Source organism: Salmo trutta, chromosome 5 (assembly GCF_901001165.1).
Source record: "Salmo trutta chromosome 5, fSalTru1.1, whole genome shotgun sequence".
Lineage (NCBI taxonomy): Eukaryota > Metazoa > Chordata > Actinopteri > Salmoniformes > Salmonidae > Salmo > Salmo trutta.
This window is the reverse complement of record NC_042961.1, coordinates 9,409,218-9,431,885: the sequence shown is the minus strand read 5'-3', so window position 1 is coordinate 9,431,885 and position 22,668 is coordinate 9,409,218. Positions and strand designations below refer to the sequence as shown.

The window sequence follows — 22,668 nt, the reverse complement described above, 5'->3', positions numbered from 1 at the left end:
CTCCCCTCTCCTTCCGCCACCAGTCTCCTCACTCTCCCCTCTCCTTCCTCCACCAGTCTCCTCACTCTCCCCTCTCCTTCCTCCACCAGTCTCTTCACTCTCCCCTCTCCTTCCTCCACCAGTCTCCCCTCTCCTTCCTCCACCAGTCTCCTCACTCTCCCTTCTCCTTCCTCCACCATTCTCCTCACTCTCCCCTCTCCTTCCTCCACCAGTCTCCTCACTCTCCCCTTCCCTCTTGGAAGTTTATCCTTTGATGTTGTACATATCCTCTCAGGATAGCTCCAGAAGGCCAGCACGTATCCAGATCAAGTCTTATGAAACATCACACAGGGACTGGAAGCTGATTCCACTGCAAGCGGACTCCTGTACACATTACTCCTCCTAACAGTGTTCACTTCACTCTACTCATTACCGAGTGCGTGACTGGGCAAGCAGTAAACCCTATCAGCGTTCTGCTAACATCGCATGGGAACACTGAGCAAGTAAATCGCAGGGTCAGAGGTCAGCCAGCACGATCACTGGGGGGGCAGCATTTAAATATAATTTGCATCGTGCATACATGGCAATCTCCCAGCAGCAGAGGAGAGAGAACAGAGTGAGCACCCAGGAATACTGATCAGTGGACTAATTACAGAAAAGTAAGTTACAAAGCCAAAGCCTGAGCTGCATGATGTATAATGATACATCGACGACTTCAGTTTTAATGAACCAGCACGATCAAAACCCATCGTCTAGGCTATATTATAATTGTATGATACACTGCCAGTATGAATGAAAATAATATGTGACAGACTTCTTTTTATTTTATGGCAGTACGATTTCAAAAACATTATAAATAAGCATAATGAGGATGCAGTGAAAACTGTGCCAAACACACACACACTCCCTAGGTGGGGCTCATAGCACGATGGCTCAGATCTGGGCCAGACGAGAGATTAGAAATGGAACAACCAACCACGGGGACCGGACTCGTAGAAACCACTATTTTCACTCACAAATAACACATATTTAGGCTATTCATTATAGATGTACTACTTCCTGTTCTTAAATGACCACTATAACCATAAATAAAGATAACATAACCTTGGCCTAATGGTCATTGTCAGACAAGGGAAAAGACACTGTATTGGTGGGCTAGTGACGTAGAAATAGTGGTGGAATAATATATGAAAAGCATGAATAAAAATATGTGGTCTCAGAATGCTGGGTCGAAAAACTGAGTTTAAAGGACGCATTTCCTCCACAGAGCTCTGGCTTTTACAGGAGGCTGCACAAACTGCAGACAGGAGTCAGTTCTCTCTGCTCATCCATTCGATCATTACAGAATCAACGCCTTAGTTGAGCGAGGCGTCACCATCACCCTCGCCAGCACTGGTCGTTTACTTTAAATCCTGGTACATAAACCATATTATTTACAGAGCGCTTACTTTGGAAGTGAAAAAGCCCTGATTGACTTTGACATTGCTGATTCATGCCTCCCCCCTCCCTCCCATTGGTACACCCACAGTTGCTGTCCAGCCAAGGAACTCAGAGCACATTTCTCAATCTTTTTATTTTATTTAAAGAGATCAGAGTAGGCTACATCATATAATATCTACAAGAAATGAAGAAGTCTGACTAAATTGTTGACAGGCTGTCCCTCTCAATATTACATTATCTGGGTCTCCCTGATTTACAGTAAGAAGCTACATCTCACCAGTATTTAATATTCAAACCCCTGTTTCATGACTGAAACCCTAAAGCCTCTATTGCTGAGAGACACTTCTGGAAAAGACACCTGTATGCACGAGTCAGGGCTCAGGAGACTCAGTCAAGCACAGCCCTGACGTAGCCAGTAACAGCATGGATAAGAATGACAAACATGGTGTCTGTAAAAGACTTGATCTGATTGAACCTGAGAGACAGACTAAATGAGATCTAATAGCTAGATTGAGTAGTCTACAGACTAGAGCCAGATGGAACAACAAGTCTGGGCACAGACCCACAATTCTAATTCTATGGATGGAACATCCCATCTGGGCACAGATCGACCTCCCAGACAGAATGGCCCATGTCAAACTGGAGACAGAACTTCTATAGCTGGAACGTCCAGACAGATGGGTAATACCCAGTCTGAAGCCAAAAAGAGCTCCCAGTCTACTAGGAGCAGATAAGACCATGTGGGAGACAGGATGAAGATTGACAGCCACAGACGCCATGTGACATTATGTACACCCTCCCATACAGGCCCTTGTTTTGAGCTACAGCCAGTCATGGAACATCTGCCTTATTAGCTTCACCAGCCCTCAATTTCAGACTGAGACACTGAGGGCTCACTGAGCAATATGAACAAAGCCCTTTTCACTATACGAACACTGCACTATACAACTCCACCGTCCCAGAATAGTTGGCAGGCTGACTTAAAAGGCTTCAGTTCCGATGTCACCAGTGAGAAAGGGAATGACAGAAAGAGAAGCAGAGAGGAGAGGGGCCTAGAGAGAGAGAGGCCTAGAGAGAGTGAGGCAGAGAGAGTGAGACAGAGAGAGGACAAGGCAGAAAGAGAAAAACAAAGACAAATAGGAAAGAAAGAAGTACTTCAGCAGACAAGGAACTGACAAGTGCCTGATGACTCACGACAAGTGTAAATGGTCCCAAGGCCATAATACGTCATCTGTATAATCAATGGTTAGACGCCATCTTCTATCATGAGAGAACCTCACCTCAGTCGACTCAGACAGTGGCCAAACAGCAAGCTTGGTCTACTCTAGGCCACATATCATGGATCAGGTTTACATGCGCACAGTATTCCGGATAGTAGCTCATATTCCGCTTAAGGTCTTTTTTGGGATAAGCTGTTTACATATACTTTTGATATCCCGCTCACGAGTATCCCTGTAGCCATGAATAAATATAATATTCCTAATTAAATGGAATAAAATACGCACCTAAGACAAACTGAAGTCTTATCAGAAAGGTGTTTCATAGTTCTCTCAGCTTTTCATTTGTTTAAAACCGGTCAAAGCGATGACATTTGGACAGGATTCATCTTTCCACTGTTTCGAAATAGAACGCAAGACTTTCTGGTGAGCACTACTTTAGTCTTCTAGGACAGCAAGTTATGACAGAAGAGATGCTGCGTGTATCTAACTATAGAGAATCAGCTAAATAAATGGAATTATTATGGTGGATTGAACTGCGCAGGCAGTATGATATGCAAAAACACCCATGAAAGTCAGAGGAAGGCCCAAAGAAATGGTCAAATACTCCAGTCACCCAAGTCAGACTTTTCTCTGCTACCACACGGCAAGCGGTACCAGAGCGCCAAGTCTAGGTCCAAAAGGCTCCTTAACAGCTTCTACCCCCAAGCCATAAGACTGCTGAACAATTCATCAAATGGAAACCTGGACTATTTACATTGACCCCCCCCCCCCCCCCCGTTGTTTTTACACTGCTGATACTTGCTGTTTATTATCTATGCATAGTCACATTACCCCTACCTACATGTACAAATGAACTGACTAACCTGTACCCCCACACATTAACTCGGTACCGGTACCTCTCTGTACATAGCCTCATTATTGTTATTTTATTGTGTTACTTTTTACTTTAGTTTATTTAGTAAATATTTTCTTAACTCTTGAACTGCATTGTTGGTTAAGGGCTTGTAAGCATTTCACGTTGTACACCTGTTGTACTCGGCGTTGATTTGAAAAGCATCAGTAAACGGGATAAGATGTTGACATGCCACAGTATCCCGTCTAAGATCAGCATATCCCAGGCATCTTATCCGGGTTTCTCATAACCAGGATACAACGTTTTTCAGGTTACTGTAAAATGGGATATGATGTTTATATGAGTTAACTCTAAAACAGAATACTTGAGCATCCCGAATTATAACAGGATATTGGTGTGCATGTAAACATGGTCACTGGTGCGGAGATAGAGGGCTCTAGACACACAGAACACTGATGTAGGCTACAGAAGACCATATGTCTTTTCCCCAGCAGTGGGTCTATTCTAAATATAGGAGGTGGCAGGAGAGCGTTACAACGGACTAGCTGCGATTGGGGACCAGTTCCAGGACTGCAGTATTCATGAGGTGCAATATATGAGGTGCAATATTCATTAGGCCTGTGGAGAACAGGGACATCATGGTATGGAAAAAAGGAGCACAATGTGTGGAAAAACGGGGATGCTGTACATGGAAAACTAGGAACTTTGTGCATGGAAAACCATCTACTTACAATATGGAAAAGGAGTGAAGGAAAGAAAGCGTCAGGCGCACACTCCAGGCAGAGTGAGCTGTGTATGGGTTACAGCATAGGTCTAGTCCTAGCTGGACAGCCAGAGAACTGACAGAGGCTAAAGAGGAGGCCCATGTTGGCAGGCCAGCTAACCGACAGCCTAGACCTAAATCTATAGATCCCATGAACATGAATGACAAATTGGATATAACCATGCAAGCTCACATATTATGACAAAGTTATCTACACTGAACAAAAATATAAACACAACATGTAAAGTGTTGGTCCCATGTTTCATGAGCTGAAATAAAAGATCCCAGAAATGGACAAAAAGCTTCATTCTCTCAAATTTTGTTTACATCCGTTAATGAGCATTTCTCCTTTGCCAAGATATGCCACACCTGTCAGGTGGATGGATTATCAAGAAGCTGATTAAACAGCATAATCATTAGACACCTTGTGCTGGGGACAATAAAAGGCTACTAAAATGTGCAGTTGTTAAACACAATGCCACAAATGTCTTAAGTTGAGGGAGCATGCTGACTGCAGGAATGTCCACCAGAGCAGTTGCCAGATAATTTAATGTTAATTTCTCTACCATAAGCCGCCTCCAACTTCATTTAAGAGAATTTGGCAGTACGCCCAACCGGCCTCACAACCACAGACCACATGTAACCACGCCAGCCCAGGACCTCCACAACCAGCTTCTGGATGAGGGTGCTGAGAAGTATTTCTGCTTGTAACAAAGCCCTTTTGTGGAGAAAAACTCATTCTGAATGGCTGGGTCCCAGTGGGTGGGCCTGGCTGCCAAGTGGGTAGACCTATGCCCTCTCATGGCTGCCCCCCTGCCCAGTCATGTGAAATCCATAGATTAGGGCCTAATGAATTTCTTTAAATTGACTGATTTCTTAATATGAATTGTAACTCAATAAAACCTTTTAAATTGTTGCATTTATATTTTTGTTCATTATAGTTTTACAAACGTATGTCAAGATCCAAAAGCAAATGAGTCCTCATTAACAAAAAATAAATGCAAGACAGGTTTTTTCTGTTTAAGACAGCACATTTTACAAACATATTTCCTACTTTGCAAACACAAGTGGTCAAATATGTTTGTGAATATGACATTTGACTCCACATTTGTGACCTGCATTTTACATGTGACTTGACTCACATTTGTGAGTTGTTCCACATATTTGTGAGTTGGGTTTTACAGATCTTCTGCAATTAATCAAATGGCCACCCAGAATATTTACATTGACCCCCCCCCCTTTGTTTTTACACTGCTGCTACTCGCCGTTTTATCTATGCATAGTCACTTTACCCCTACCTACATCTACAAATTACCTCAACTAACCTGTACCCGCACACATTGACTCGGCACCCCCTGTATATAGCCTCATTATCGTTATTTTATTGTGTTACTAAATAAACGAAAATAAAAAGTAAATATTTTCTTAACTCTATTTCTTGAACTGCATTGTTGATTAAGGGCTTGTAAACATTTCACGCTAAGGCCTACACCTGTTGTACTCAGCGCATGTGACATAACATTTCTAATATAAGGATTCCAGATTAGGACATCCTCAGTTCTCAAAAAATAAGATAGGAAAGGTAATTGTGATATTCATTTTTATCTTAATTTCCTCCATTCCTAGATCCCTTTCCTTCCTTCCCTCACCCTTTTTCCTTTCCTCCTATCCAATCAATCTATCTATTCCTTCCCTCTCCACTTTTCCTTACTCCCTTTCCTTCCTTGGGTTCCTCTCCTCGTATCATTTCCTAGCTTAATTTCTTATATTCCATTCCTAACTTCCATTGCTTGAGCCCTTTCCTCCCCTCCTTTGCTTTCCAAGCTCTTTTTCCTCCTGTCCTTTCCAAACTTTTTCCTAATATCATAGATTCCTTTCCTAATTTTCTTGCTCCTTTCCTTCCCTAGCTTCCTTTCATCTTCTTTTCTAGTTTCCTCTTCTCTTTTCCTAGTTACTTCCTCAATTCCTATATTTATTTCCTTCCTTTCTTCCCTCCTTTGCTTTCCTAGTTCCCTTTCCCCTTATCCTTTCCTAGCTACCTTGGCTTTCCTTTCCTAAGTCTTTCCCATCTTCCATTCCTCCTTTCCTTGATCCCTTTCCTCCCTTCCTCCTCTCCTTTGTTATGCTAGCTTGCTTTCCTCCTATCATAGCTTCCTTTCCTTTTTTCTTGCTCCCTTTACTTCCCTAGCTTCCTTTCCTAGATTATTTTCATCCTTTCCCAGTTGACTTTCCTTCTACAACAGTAGTGACTTTGGGCATTCTACATTACTGTTACTGCTACTATGACAGTCATTATAACAGTAGCAGCAAATCAGTGGCCCTATAGTAGCGTGTCCACCCCGAGATTGGAAGACTGGAGGTTTGATCCCTGCTTGAGTCATACCAACCAAAGACTACAAAATGTGACCTGATTCCCCTCTGCTTGGCACTCAGCATTAAGAAGATGGATTGGGGGTAAGGACTTACAACAGACTAGCGCTATCTGGAGGAGAGACACAGCAAAATAAATAAATCAATCAATCAATCAATCATTGGTGGCCAGTTTGAGAGCATCCAGAAGCGTGCTTGCCAAATCTTCCATGGCACGGCATACCTTGGATAAAAGGATAATGGGTGCACTACACTGATCATTGCCCTCACTTCATGAGCAAAGAGAACCTATGGCTGGACTTTGCAATGTCCCAAGTCCCCCTTCAGAGACTGTTTACCTGCCTGCCAAGGACAAGTGTAAGGCAGGTCACCCGTAGTACACACATGCTCACTATTCCACAGGCCAGGACTGAATGATACAGTCACCCATACCTTACTTTTGCCACTTCACTCTGAGTGTCCACTTAATCAACTCTTCGAGTATCTCCTAAAAGTAAACGTGAATTGTGTTTTACTGGTATTTTAACTTGAAGGTTCTATTATCTCTTCAAATGCTATATCCATGTATGCATGTATGCATGTATGCATGCATGCATGCATGCATGCATGTATGTATGTATGTATGTATGTATGTATGTATGTATGAGGTTGTCACATTTTGCAGTCATCACTTGCCATTGACTATAATGCAATAAGAAAATATGTCTAAAGCATATTAGAAAACAGTCCACAGCCAATCATTACAACAGACTCCCATTCTGAATGACTTCTCTGCACTCCCCAAAACAAATTCCAATGTGCCATGAATCTGTTTGAATGATGATGTTTACAACAACAACAGATGCAAATATGGATTTATGGGACATTTGAACATTTTTCAAATATTGCGAGACATCTTCAGAATGTGATTCTGATGTAATACGAGTTGGTTTGGAGAGGTTTTTTTATTATATTTTACTTTAGACACATTTTCATAATGCATTGTAGTCGACGGCAAGTGACTACTCCATTTTCTCTGTAATGAAACAACATATCAAAAACGTCTTGGGGATCAACTACAATCACATAAAGAGTGAAAATAAATCTACATGTCAAAATTGGTGAACTTCCCCTTTAATGCTGAGTGCCAAGCAGGGAGGCATCAGGTCACATTTTTTGAGTGTGGTTGGTATGACACAATCAGGGACCAAACCTCCATCCTTCCAATCTCAGGGTGGACACTACCATCGGGCCACTGGTTTGCTTATAGTTACTGTAATTGTAGTAGTAGTACTAGTAGTGTAGAATGCCCAGTGACTAATGTAGTGGGAGGAAAAGAAGCTGGGAAAGGAGGAAATGGGTCTAGGAAAGGAAAGAGTTATTGAAGGAAATGGATTAAGAAAAGGAGGAAAGGAATCCAGGAAAGGAGGAGGAAAGAAAGCTAGGGAAGAAAAGAGGGCAGGGAAAGGAGGAAAGTAAACTATGATAGGAAGAAAGGGGGAAAGGATAGGAGGAAAGAGAGCTAGCATAGCAAAGAAAAAGGAAAGGAAGATGGGAAAGACCAAGGCAAGGAAAGGAAACCAAGAAAGGAGGAAAGAAAAAGAGTACAGGACATTAGGGAAGGGAACATGGAAATGTGGAACGAAAGCTAGGAAATTAAGAAAGGATCTAGAAAAGGAAGCTAGGGAAAGAGGAATGGAAGATGGGAAAGAGAGGAAAGGAAGCTAGGAAGCAAGGAAAGGATAGGCAGAAAGGGAGCTAATAAAGAAAAGGAGGGGAGGACAGCAAGGAAAGAGAGCAAGGAAAGGAAGAAATGGCAATTATAAAAGGAGAAGAGGAAAGAAAGGAAACGAGAAAAGAAAGCTAGGAAATTAGGAAAGGGAGCAAGAAAAGGAAATAATTAGAAAAGGATAGGAGAAAAGAGCTAGGAAAGCAAAAGAGGAAAAAAGGGAGAAAGGAAAGCAAGCTAGGAAAGGAGGAAATTATTATAGAAAAGGAGGTTAGGAAGCTAGGACACCAAACAGATGCATTTCTAAAAGTAAATTGCAATATTCATTTTTTTAGTCTTATTTTTATGAGAATTGAGGATTTCCTAATCTGGATTCCGTATCTTAAATTGCCACAAACTGATCACAAACTGCCACAAACTGATCACAAATGTAATGCAAGTCACAAATATGTACGATGCAGGTCACAAATGTAATCTGTGGAGTCACAAATGTTGTCATACTCACAAAAACATATTTGACCAATTGTGTTTGCAAAGTAAGAAATATGTTTGTAAAATATGCTGTGTTAATCCAGAATCCATTTATTTGCTAATCATTTGTTTTTGTTACATTATGACTCATTCACTTTTGGATCATGACATATGGTTGTAAAACTACACTGAACAAAATTATAAAACGCTACAATTAAAGATTTTACTGAGTTGCTGTTCATAAGGAAATCAGTCAATTGAAATAAATTCATTAGGCCCTAATCTATGGATTTCACATGACTGGGAATACAGATATGCATCGGTTGGTCACAGATACCTTAAAAACAAGGTATTTAAAAAAATTAACAGTCAGTATCTGGTGTGACCACCATTTGCATCATGCAGTGCGACATCTCCTTCACATAGAGCTAATCAGGCTGTTGATTGTGGCCTGTGGAATGCTGTCCCACTCCTCTTCAATGGCTGTGCGAAGTTGCTGGTTATTGGCGGGAACTGGAACACGCTGTCGTACACGTCAATACAGAGCACCCAAAACATGCTGAATGGTGACATGTCGGTGAGTATGCAGGCCATGGAAAAACTGGGACATGTTCAGCTCCCAGGAATTGTGTACCATCCTTGCCACATGGGGCCGTGCATTATCATGCTGAAACATGAGGTGATGGTGGTGGATGAATGGCATGACAATGGGGCTCAGGATCTTGTCACGGTATCTTTGTACATTCAAATTGCCATCAATAAAATGCAATTGTGTTTGTTGTTCGTAGTTTATGCCTGCCCATACCATAACCCCACCACCATGGTGCACTCTGTTCACAACGTTGACATCAGCAAACCTCTCACCCACACAACGCCATACAGGCCGTCTGCCCGATACAGTTGATACCAGGATTCATCCATGAAGAGCACTTCTCCAGAGTGTCACTGGCCATTGAAGGTGAGCATTTGCCCACTGAAGTCGGTTAAAACACCAAACTGCAGTGAGGTCAAGACCCTGGTGAGGACGATGAGCACGCAGATGAGCTTCCCTTAGACGGTTTCTGCAGAAATTCTTCAGTTGTGCAAACCCACAGTTTCATCATATTCTAAAATGGCGTTGATGGGGGCTTATGGCAGAGAAATGAACATGAAATGCTCTGGCAACAGCTCTGGTGAACATTCCTGCAGTCAGCATGCCAATTGCACTCTTCCTCAAAACTTGAGACATCTGTGGCAGTGTTGTGTGACAAAACTGCACATTTTAGTGGCTTTTTATTATCCCCAGAACAAGGTGCACCTGTGTAAGAATCATGCTGTTTAATCAGCTTCTTGATATGCCATACCTGTCAGGTGGATGGATTATCTTGGCAATGGAGAAATTCTCACTAACAGGAATGTAAACAAATTTGAGCACAAAATTTGAGAAATAAGCTTTTTGTGCGCATGGAAGATATCTGAGATGTTTATTTCAGATCATGAAATACGGGACCAACACAAGATATGGTGCATTTATATTTTTGTTCAGAGTATATGGGCATATTTACAGACAGTGATTATTTGAAAGTTGCATTCTGTATTTTTACAACACCTCCTTTGTTTGTGACTCACAACATAGATTTACAACATTTCAATAGAAATTTCCATAGATTCGCTCCCACTTCCCAGCTTTACACCAGGAGGGACAAGCACCCCTCTAGTGAAGGCAGAGTGAAAACACAGAAACTAACTTTAGTCTGTGGGTCATCTTTAATCAAAGATGTAGCTACATGGCAAACACAGGCCTAATCTTCCAGCACATCAGAGGCCTGCCCCTGGTGGCTAATTTGTCCCTTGAGGACACAGACACACATAAGGCCTATAGATTATACAAGCCCTGTGTGGACTGTGGCTCTCCATTACAGAATTCCCATTGAGAGGTTGACCCCACCCCCCTACTGTCGGCTGGACAGAGGTTGACCCCACCCCCCTACTGTCGGCTGGACAGAGGTTGACCCCACCCCCCTACTGTCGGCTGGACAGAGGTTGACCCCACCCCCCTACTGTCGGCTGGACAGATGTTGACCCCACCCCCCTACTGTCGGCTGGACAGAGGTTGACCCCACCCCCCTACTGTCGGCTGGACAGAGGTTGACCCCACCCCCCTACTGTCGGCTGGACAGAGGTTGACCCCACCCCCCTACTGTCGGCTGGACAGAGGTTGACCCCACCCCCCTACTGTCGGCTGGACAGAGGTTGACCCCACCCCCCTACTGTCGGCTGGACAGAGGTTGACCCCACCCCCCTACTGTCGGCTGGACAGAGGTTGACCCCACCCCCCTACTGTCGGCTGGACAGAGGTTGACCCCACCGCCTACTGTCGGCTGGACCGAGGTTGACCCCACCCCCCTACTGTCGGCTGGACCGAGGTTGACCCCACCCCCCTACTGTCGGCTGGACAGAGGTTGACCCCACCCCCCTACTGTCGGCTGGACAGAGGTTGACCCCACCCCCCTACTGTCGGCTGGACCGAGGTTGACCCCACCCCCCTACTGTCGGCTGGACCGAGGTTGACCCCACCCCCCTACTGTCGGCTGGACCGAGGTTGACCCCACCCCCCTACTGTCGGCTGGACAGAGGTTGACCCCACCCCCCTACTGTCGGCTGGACAGAGGTTGACCCCACCCCCCTACTGTCGGCTGGACAGAGGTTGACCCCACCCCCCTACTGTCGGCTGGACCGAGGTTGACCCCACCCCCCTACTGTCGGCTGGACAGAGGTTGACCCCACCCCCCTACTGTCGGCTGGACAGAGGTTGACCCCACCCCCCTACTGTCGGCTGGACAGAGGTTGACCCCACCCCCCTACTGTCGGCTGGACCGAGGTTGACCCCACCCCCCTACTGTCGGCTGGACAGAGGTTGACCCCACCCCCCTACTGTCGGCTGGACAGGCATGTAGTAGTAGGCCTAGGAAAATTGGATTAAAATCCATTTATATTAACATTTTAGTCATTTAGCAAACACTCTTATCCAGACCAACATACAGGAGCAATTCGGGTTAAGTGCCTTGCTCAAGGACACACTGACAGATTTTTCACCTAGTTGGCTTGTAGATTTCAAACCAGCGACCTTTCAGTTACTGGCCCAACGCTCTTAACCGCTAGGATACCTGTCACTTCGCTCCTTTGTCTCCCCCTCCCTCTTCCCGAGGATTAAATTATTAGATCTCTTATGATTCTGGGCACCATTGGACTAAGAGCCATTATGCCCAGCGTCTGAGCTCATTCCGTATAGGGTTCAAACCCGGGCAGCAGGTTTGGCTCCCTCTTTCAGCCCAGGCAGCCAGCGTTAAAATCCAGGCTTATCCTGGGAAAACTGGGTCACTGAACTTTCCCCCTATCAATCGCTCTCTCACTGCTTCTGAGCCAGGCCATAGAAACATAAACCGACCACGCAACCCACAGTCAGTCATTGGTATTTTATTAGGATCCCCATTAGCTGTTGCAAAAGCAGCAGCTACTCTTCCTGGGGTCCACACAAAACATGAAACATAATACAGAACATTAATAGACAAAAACAGCTCAAGGACAGAACTACATCAATTAAAAAATACATTTAAAAAAGGCACACGTAGCCTACATATCAATACATACACACAAACTATCTAGGTCAAATAGGGGAGAGGCATTGTGCCATGAGGTGTTTATCTGTATTTTGAAACCAGGTTTACTGTTCATTTGAGCAATATGAGATGGAATGTCGTTCCATGAAATAACGGCTCTATACAATACTGTATGCTTTCTTGAATTTGTTCAGAATTTGGGGACTGTGAAAAGACCCCTGGTGGCATAAGTGGAGGCGCCAGAGCTGTGTGTAAGTTGACTATGCAAACAATTTGGGATTTAACATGTTTTTTATGAAAAGAAGTGATGCAGTCAGTCTCTCCTCAACTCATAGCCAAGAGAGACTGGCATGCATAGTATTTATATCATCCCTCTGATTACTATGAAGAGCAAGATGTGCCGCTCTGTTCTGGGCCAGCTGCAGTACACGACTGGACAATAATCAAGATAAAACAAAAATTGTCCTAAAAACCTCAAATGAGCTAAATAATAAACATAGCCCAAATGGAAATAAATAAAAAGGGCCCAACAATTGCACTTTTAACTTAGTGAATCACAATTGCACTTAGAATACATACAAATGTATGCCTGCTTCACTGTAAGTCGGTTTGGAAAAAAGCGTCTGCTAAATTACATATTATAACATAGGCCTAGACCCTGAAAAAACAAGGGTGTGTGCGGCAAGTGGGGAGTGAGCTGTATGTGAGCGTGAGAGAATTGGTTCCAGTTTCTCTCCTTAATGCTTTAGGCCAAATTCCGGCATCCCAGACCAGCAGCTAGCTAGACCAGTGGAATAAGCTAGTGGATGGCCAGAAGAATAAAACAGAGCCAAACTAAGGCCAAGGCTTTATTAAAGCATGGCTAGTAGACGGACAACATAGGACAAAGGACGAACTCACCCCCAGAGAGCTCAGACTTTCTGACAACACCTAACTTGATGATTAATAGCCTTACCAAAACCCCCGCTTCACAGTCTGTGCCGTGAAGTTTCATAACCTACACTTCACATGTAGACACTACGTTAGAACACAGTGTGTGAATAGAGGTACAACGCTCATAAAAGGAAATGCTAAACTCCTGAGGAAGCCAAAGAAACCAATCCCCTGCTGCGTTTCTCATCTGCTTACCCTGCCACTCACAGACAACAGGCCTACATAACCTGCTGCGTTTCTCATCTGCTTACCCTGCCACTCACAGACAACAGGCCTACATAACCTGCTGCGTTTCTCATCTGCTTACCCTGCCACTCACAGACAACAGGCCTACATAACCTGCTGCGTTTCTCATCTGCTTACCCTGCCACTCACAGACAACAGGCCTACATAACCTGCTGCGTTTCTCATCTGCTTACCCTGCCACTCACAGACAACAGGCCTACATAACCTGCTCAGAACTATACTGAACAAAATGGAACAATTTACAATTTTACTGAGTTACAATTCATAAACTCAAAAAAAGGAATGTCCTCTCACTGGCAACTGAATTTATTTACAGCAAACTTAGTGTAAATATTTGTATGAACATAACAAGATTCAACAACTGAGACATAAACTGAACAAGTTCCACAGACATGTGACTATTCAATTTCTGTTAATGTGTCCCTGAATGAAGGGGGGTTAAAATCAAAAGTAACAGTCAGTATCTGGTGTGGCCACCAGCTGCATTAAGTACTGCAGTGCATCTCCTCATGGACTGCACCAGATTTGCCAGATCTTGCTGTGAGATGTTACCCCACTCTTCCACCAAAGAACCTGCAAGTTCCCGGACATTTCTGGAGGGAATGGCCCTAGCCCTCACCCTCTGATCCAACAGGTCCCAAAGGTGCTCAATGGGATTGAGATCCGGGCTCTTCGCTGGCCATGGCAGAACACCAACATTCCTGTCTTGCAGGAAATCACGCACAGAACAAGCAGTATGGCTGGTGGCATTGTTATGCTGGAGGGTCATGTGAGGATGAGCCTGCAGGACGGGTACCACATGAGGGAGGAGGATGTCTTCCCTGTAACGCACAGCGTTGCGATTGCCTGCAATGACAACAAGCTCAGTCCGATGATGCTGTGACACACCGCACCAGACCATGACGGACCTTCCACCTCCAAATCGATCCCGCTCCAGAGTATGGGCCTTGGAGAAACACTCATTCCTTCGACGATAAATGCGAATCCGACCATTACCCCTGGTGAGACAAAACCGTGACTCGTCAGTGAAGAGCACTTCTTGCCAGTCCTGTCTGGTTTAGCGATGGTGGGTTTGTGCCCATAGGTGAAGTTGTTGCCGAAGATGTCTGGTGAGGACCTGCCTTACAACAAGCCTTCAAGCCCTCAGTCCAGCCTCTCTCAGCCTATTGCGGACAGTCTGAGCACTGATGGAGGGATTGTGCGTTCCTGGTGTAACTCGGGCAGTTGTCGTTGCCATCCTGTACCTGTCCTGCACGTGCGATGTTCGGATGTACTGATCCTGTGCAGGTGTTGTTACACGTGGTCTGCCACTGCGAGAACGATCAGCTGTCCATCCTGTCTCCCTGCTGTCTTAGGAGTCTCACAGTACGGACATTGCAATTTATTGCCCTGGCCACATCTGCAGTCCTCATGCCTACTTGCAGCATGCCTAAGGCACGTTCACACAGATGAGCAGGGACCCTGGGCATCTTTCTTTTGGTGTTTTTCAGAGTCAGTAGAAATGCCTCTTTAGTGTTTTAAGTTTTCAGAACTGTGATCTTAATTGCCTACCGTCTGTAAGCTGTTAGTGTCGTAACGACCGTTCCACAGATGCATGTTTATTAATTGTTTATGGTTCATTGAACAAGAATGGGGAAACAATGTTTAAACGCTTTACAATGAAGATCTGTGAAGTTATTTGGATTTTGACAAATTATCTTTGAAAGAAAAGGTCCTGAAAAAGGGCTGTTTCTTTTTTTGGTGAGTTTATAAGGAAATCAGTCAATTGAAATACATGTATTAGACCAAAACCTATGGATTTCACATGACTGGGCAGGGGAGGAGCCATGGGTGGGCATCAGAATTTTTTTTAAATCCCACAAAAGGGCTTTATTACAGACAGAAATACTCCTCAGTTTCATCAGCTGTCCGTGTGGCCGGTCTCAGACGATCGATCCCACAGGTGAAGAAGCCGGATGTGGAGGTCTTGGGCTTGCGTGGTTACATGTGGTCTGCGGTTGTGAGGCCGGTTGGACGTACTACCATATTCTCTAAAACGACGTTGGAGGCATCTTTTTATTGTCCCCAGCACAAGGTGCACCTGTGTAATGATCATGCTGTTTAATCAGCTTATTGATATGCCACACCTGTCAGGTGGATGGATTATTTTGGCAAAAGGAGAAATGCTCACTAGCAGGGATGTAAACAAATTTGCGCCAAAAAAATGGAGTGAAAAACAATTCCTGGGATCTTTTATTTCAGCTCATGAAACCAACACTTTACATGTTGCGTTCATATTTTTGTTCAGTATAAAATGATTTAGAGTAGAGGTCGGCCGATTAATCGGAGTGGACGATTAATTAGGGCCGATTTCAAGTTTTCATAACAATCGGTATTTTTGGCTACCGATTTGCCGATTTTTTTTATATATATATATATATATTTTTTTTTTTTTACACACCTTTATTTAACTAGGCAAGTCAGATTAAGAACACATTCTTATTTTCAATGACGGCCTAGGAACGGGGGTTAACTGCCTTGTTCAGGGGGGATTCGGGGATTTGTTTTTGCAACCTTCTGGTTACTAGTCCAACGCTCTAACCACCTGCCTTACATTGCACTCCACGAGGAGCCTGCATGGCAGGCTGACTACCTGTTACGCGAGGGCAGCAAGAAGCCAAGGTAAGTTGCTAGCTAGCATTAAACTTATCTTATAAAAAACTATCAATCTTAACGTAATCACCAGTTAACTACACATGGTTGATGATATTACTAGTTTATCTAACGTGTCCTGCATTGCATATAATCGATGCGGTGCCTGTTAATTTCTCATCGAATCCCAACCTACTTCGACAAACAGGGTGATGATTTAACAAGCGCATTTGCGAAAAAAGCACTGTCGTTGCACCAATGTACCTAACCATAAACATCAATGCCTTTCTTTAAAATCAATACACAAGTATATCTTTTTAAACCTGCATATTTAGTTAATATTGCCTGCTAACATGAAATTGTGTCACTGCTCTTGCGTTCATTGCCTGGCTCGTTGCGAACTAATTTGCCAGAATCTTACATAATTATGACATAACATTGAAGGTTGTGCAATGTAACAGGAATATTTAGACTTAGGGATGCCACCCGTTAGATAAAATACGGACCGGTTCCGTATTTCACTGAAAGAAAAAACTTTTTGTTTTCGAGATGATAGTTTCCGGATTTGACCATATTAATGACTTAAGGCTCGTATTTCTGTGTTTATTATATTATAATTAAATCTATGATTTGATAGAGCAGTCTGAGCGGTGGTAGGCAGCAGCAGGCTCATAAGCATTCATTCAAACAGCACTTTTGTGCGTTTTGCCATTAGCTCTTCGCAATGCATTGCGCTGTTTATGACTTCAAGCCTGTCAACTCCCAAGATTAGGCTGGTGTAACTGATGTGAAATGGCTAGCTAGTTAGTGGGTGCGCGCTAATAGCGTTTCAAACGTCACTCGCTCTGAGACTTGGAGTAGTTGTTCCCCTTGCTCTACATGAGTAACGCTGCTTCGAGTGTGGCTGTTGTCGATGTGTTCCTGGTTCGAGCCCAGGTAGGAGCGAGGAGAGGGACAGAAGCTATACTGTTACACTGGCAATACTAAAGTGCTTAAAAGAACATCCAATAGTCAAAGGTATATCAAATACAAATCGTATAGAGAGAAATAGTCCTATAATAACTACAACCTAAAACTTCTTACCTGAGAATATTGAAGACGCATGTTAAAAGGAACCACCAGCTTTCATATGTTCTCATGTTCTGAGCAAGGCACTTAAACATTAGCTTTCTTACATGGCACATATTGCACTTTTACTTTCTTCTCCAACACTTTGTTTTTGCATTATTTAAACCAAATTGAACATGTTTCATTATTTATTTGAGGCTAAATTGATTTTATTTATGTATTATATTAAGTTAAAATAAGTGTTCATTCAGTATTGTTGTAATTGTCATTATTACAAATAAACATTTTTTTAAATAAATAAATAAATACAAAAATCAGCTATCGGTATCGGCTTTTTTGGGTCCTCCAATAATCGGTATCGGTGTTGAAAAATCATAATCGGTCGACCTCTAATTTAGACCTTAAAGTCCCGCTTCCAATCCAAACAACAAAAATCCTCACTGAACTTCTGCCCTCCCGAAACAAAAAGCATTGGACAAGGGCAGTAAAAGACAGCAGTCAAGCGTGATTACTGCCTCATTATTCAAATACAGGAATGCTGTTGTAATGCGGAGTAACCTATTCCTTGGAATAAACCCTCATTAATGCATGTTTTATAACATCTTAACCAAAGGCATTGATAGTGACACAGGAGACATTTAGAAAGAGAGCACAGCTGTCTTACAGACACAGCTGACAAAACAACAGTGACGCACTGTAGCCCACAACAAACACATTCTTATTGGGACGGGATGGCAGATATCACCACCCCGCCACGCCTTCTGATTCTCTCCCCATCGTACTGGTGTAATCTGCACTGTTAGCAAATGATGATATGACAAGCATAGTGGCGAACAATACGGAGGCTGAATGAGCTACTTCATTTCCTTAGGGTAGAAGAAATGCTTGGCTCAGTATGTTTTAGTGTGTGTATCAAGAAAACACAAGGTAAACTTAGGCTGTTACAGTACATTACACTGGTTCAATAGGTAGAAGGAGCCTCCCTGAAGATAAACAAAGTTGGGGCTTATGTCCAACAGTTTTAATAAGGAAACTAGAGGAAAACAGAACATCCCCGGCCCAAACAGGATGGCCACTGCAGACGGTTCTGCACGGTCCGATTGTGAACACATCCAGCTGAAGGTCTGACCAGGCTTTACCTCTTCCTTTACAGGATCAGTCTTAAACAATGGATCACACACACAGGAAGTCTGGACCACTGCATTCCAGACCATGCCTGCCCAGCTGTGCCACTCACATTTTACATTCATTCACTATGACCAAGGTGAAAATTATTCCATTCCTGAAAGCATAGTGCAGCAAATGTCCTTAAGCTAAACATTTCAGAATGTGGGCTACAGTTGATACGGTCATCTTCTACATATCTTATATTCTGTATAGTTAATGGTTACTGTCTAAACAAATACTTTGATGTCTTCATATTGTAGGCCTTCAAATTCCTCTTTATGCAATTAATTGCCATCCAATACTCTAAATACTTTGACAAACAACTAACTGCATGGCAAAAAGATTGTTAAGTAGCCTACTCTGGGTGAAGTCAAGGTTATACTAAGCCGGCATAATAAAATCTGCGTTGTTTGAATGTTCATGAATTTTGAATGGTCGCCACTGCCTCCCACAATATTGTGGTTAATTTATAACAACAAGTAGGAGGAGTGAAAGGTTTATTTGTGGTGCACTTGCAACAAAGGAATGACTAGCTAGCAGATTATAACGGGCTAATGTGATGCTCCATTAGCCGTTAAAGGTTAGGTAATGTTTGGCGTAGCACAGATCATTTGACCAACCTTAACTTGGTGATACTTCCTCAATTCCCAACTTGGAAGACAACCAACGTCTTCTAAATGTCCAGGTCTAAATGTCCAGGTCTAAATGTCCAGGTCTAAATGTCCAGGTCTAAATGCCCAGGTCTAAATGCCCAGGTCTAAATGCCCAGGTCTAGTTGCAAGGGACTCATTTAAATTTAGAAAATGCCTCATTATCTAAATTTAAAATCATGTTTTCTGCATGAAGTAATCCAACAATGTGTATGCCGTCATCTTGTCTATTTCAAATCTTCTTTCATTGATCGAGACAGGTGAGCGTAATGGACATATTTCAAGAGACAGGATTTAAAGGAAAGTCGACTAAGCAGGCAGGACAAATTTGTTGAGGCCACCAGAACAATGGAATTTGATAGCCCATCGGGAGAAGATGAGCGCACAGACTCAGATGAAGGAAGGATGGTGGAAATATTAAATCTGATGTCGGTGGAATTAAGGAAGAATGGACCTCTGTTCAAAAGAACAGTTAAAGAAGCAAAAGTTGGGATGGGAAAAAATATGCCTAGTGTGAAGAATACCTCATATCTGGTGGGAGTCCGGTTTCTGGGACAATTGGGGCCTGAATTGTGAAATCCGTTGGAAGTATCCAAGATGGTGTGGGTAAAGTGGAGTCGGTGAGTCACGAGGAGTGGGCTGGTCTTGACTTTTTGTGTTTCTGGTGAACACAGGCGAATGACCACACATGAAATGACCATGCTGCATTGTGCTTTGAGCTAAGGAGAAGAGCACCTGTCAAGGGAGTCATTGCTGGAGTCTCGGAAGAAGTGGTTTCGAGGAGCTGAAGATTATTCCTTGAGTGGTTGATGCACGGAGGATGAATCGTTCGGTCAGTGGCAAGGAAAAGAAGAGCCTGTCTATTCTTGTGTTTTTTTATGTGGAGTCCCTCCCGACCAGAGTGAAGCTGGGGTGTGTACTTTCCTGTAAGAGCTTTTATTTCCAGGCCGTTGCAGTGTAAACGGTGTAACATCTTTTGACACAGAGAGTGTCTACAGGCGGAGGAAGCCGAGATGCAGAAGTTGTGGGAAAAAGGTGATGGTGAATGTTATGAAGAAGCTGTGAAGTGTTACAACTGTGGTGGAAAGCATGTAGCTACATCTTTGAGTGCCTGACAAGGACTAAACAGAATGAGGTTGCCAAAGTCAGGGCCGTCCAGTGCATTTCATATACAGAAGCTGTCAAAAGGGTGGACGGAACAAAAGGTACTCTTGAGGACTCCATGGTGTTGGCAAGTCCTTAAATGCAGGCTGCAGAGTTGGCTTCCCTCCAGGAGGATGCAGGGATGTTACGTGTAAAGAAGGTGGACTTTGATTTTTGTGGCAATGGTGATCAATGGCACGGCTAAAGTGTAAGGGAGGTCCAGGAAGATGGACAATATTGTGGATGGGGCTGAGCGGTTCTTTGGAATAAAAAGTTCTCAGGGAAGGAGTTATACGACACAATGTCACGAGCAGTAATACCCTGAGGCCCCAGAGCTTGGGGAGGGAGCTATGGAAGAAATGAGGTAGTACTAGGATATAGGTTTTGTTAAACTCCACAGAAGAAGACATACGGCCCTTTGGGGTGGACACCCACCTGTCTCAATCAATGAGAGAAGATTTGAAATAGTCAAGATGGCGGCATACACATGGTTGGATTACTTCATGGAGCAAAACATTTATTTACTTTAAAACTAGACATGGATGTTTAGAAGACATTGCTTCTCTTCCAAGTCGGTAATTGAGGAAGTATTGACAAGTTAAGATTGGTCAAATTCTCTGTGCTACGCCAGTGGTATCTAATAACGCCCATCTGCCGGCTGGAACAGAGTAATGGTCTGAATAGACAATATTTTTAATAGCTAGAAGATTAAGATCACTTTAGGTACAACCGAAATTGTACTTCCGCTTTTAACCCAACCCCTGCGAAAGACACATGCATGCACATATACAGGCTTTGGAGGAGTGGGTGGGCTGCCACACTGGGCATCATGGAAGCTGTTGTTTAGAGTGGTTAAGTGCCTTGCTCAAGGGCCAAACATCAGGCAATGGCATCTAGGATTTGATAACAGCAACCCTCTGGTTACCAGCTCACTGACGCAAGATTTTTTCCAATCGGACCAGGGATTCGAACTGACAACTCTTAGGTTGCTGCAAACCGCTAGGCTACCTGTCGCTCCTAACAATTTAACACAATTAACTCTATTGCAGGGACCCAAAACAGCAAAACTGTATAATTAAGTTCCTTAAATAATATCCAATGTAAATGTTTGTTGGGCTACAATTTAATTAAACTTGAATATTAAGTGCTTTCCCTTGCCCTGGCTGACCGACTGCGCCGGGCCTTGTCTTATGTGTGGAACCAGACTGAATCGTTCGGGGATATTCTACCACACCATAAATAGGACACTGACAAACAGGAATGCAACATTGTAACAAAGCCACCCAATGACCAAGGGTGACGGACTGCGTAATTATGTTTATCAAAACAGAACATGAGGGATTAGGCTATCTGATAAGTATTTCGCGATATGATATTCTGGCCAGGTGCCTTCCACGGCTCCAAGCAAAGGTATTCACCAGCACTTGAGCGGCAGGTTTTAGTGTAAAAAAACGTAGTATGCTTTCTAGTGTATCATTGGGTCAATTGGAATACCCTGCGTCGTTACAATGTAATGCGCGTGTTTTATTGTAATGTAACAATGTATCAAAATAGCAGAGCAATTAACTACATGCTACTATTGCTGCAGTTACCTTGTAGACATCTCCGTATGTGCCACTTCCTATCCGCTGAATTAACTCGAAATCCTCCTGCGGATTGCGCCTGGATAGGTCGACGCTGGAATTCATCTTTAGAACTCCGATTTATGGTTCCCGAATGGTATGGTTGAACGACACCAATACTACAAATCGAAAAAAAAACATACAGCGTCAGAAAATAACAGCAAGCCTCCACCAAAACTTCAACATGGCTTCCAATGCGCAATGGGCATGCGCATCAATGTGTAGTTTTAAATTCTCTCTTTAAAAAAAAGCAGAGTGGGAGAAAGTTTACAACGGTGTCAGATGGCTGGCTGACAATAAAGACCAAGTGAGAGATAAAGACTGAATGAAACTGAAGGATATGGGCCCCAAACTACAAACGACATGGCTTCTACAACAATTAAACATTGGAGTAGGCTATGTGGTTAACCCTTTAGCCTCAGTTATTTCTCACTGGCTTTATGGCAGAACGTTTAACACAGATTTAGACAGGAGACCTATAAGATCTGTACACGAAACTGTTTGGCATTTAACTCACGTTTGCATTTTTCTGAGTGCCCATGTTAGTGTATTCAAAGGTATTGTTCAACGGCATTGTCAAGTCAATCACTACTCCTATGCTCAATTGACGATTGATAATAGCAAAGTCTATACATTGGTTTTGGTGACAAGAGGCCTGGAGTGAACGGTTGATGAGCAGGGATGTTAATTAGCTTTAGTCCACTACAGGGTACTGCCATTCATTCCTTGGTGGTGTGTGTATGTGTGTGTGTGCAGGCTGGGTTAGGGAAGGGTGGGGTAAACATACTAAATTAATCATTTGACC

The 22,668-nt window shown here is 43.4% G+C and overlaps 1 protein-coding gene across 6 annotated transcripts in view; it reads right to left on the bottom strand.

Annotated features, from left to right (window-relative positions):
* The window catches only part of LOC115193621 (mitogen-activated protein kinase kinase kinase kinase 3), a 72,033-nt gene extending 50,010 nt beyond the window's left edge, over window positions 1-22,023 (bottom strand). For all 6 annotated transcript variants that reach the window (XM_029752441.1, XM_029752442.1, XM_029752444.1 and 3 more), the window contains exon 1: window positions 21,834-22,023. In XM_029752441.1, the coding sequence (XP_029608301.1) occupies window positions 21,834-21,929 (96 nt within the window). In that variant the 5' untranslated portion in view covers window positions 21,930-22,023. The remainder of the gene's footprint in view (window positions 1-21,833) is intronic.
* Window positions 22,024-22,668: the final 645 nt, after the last annotated feature.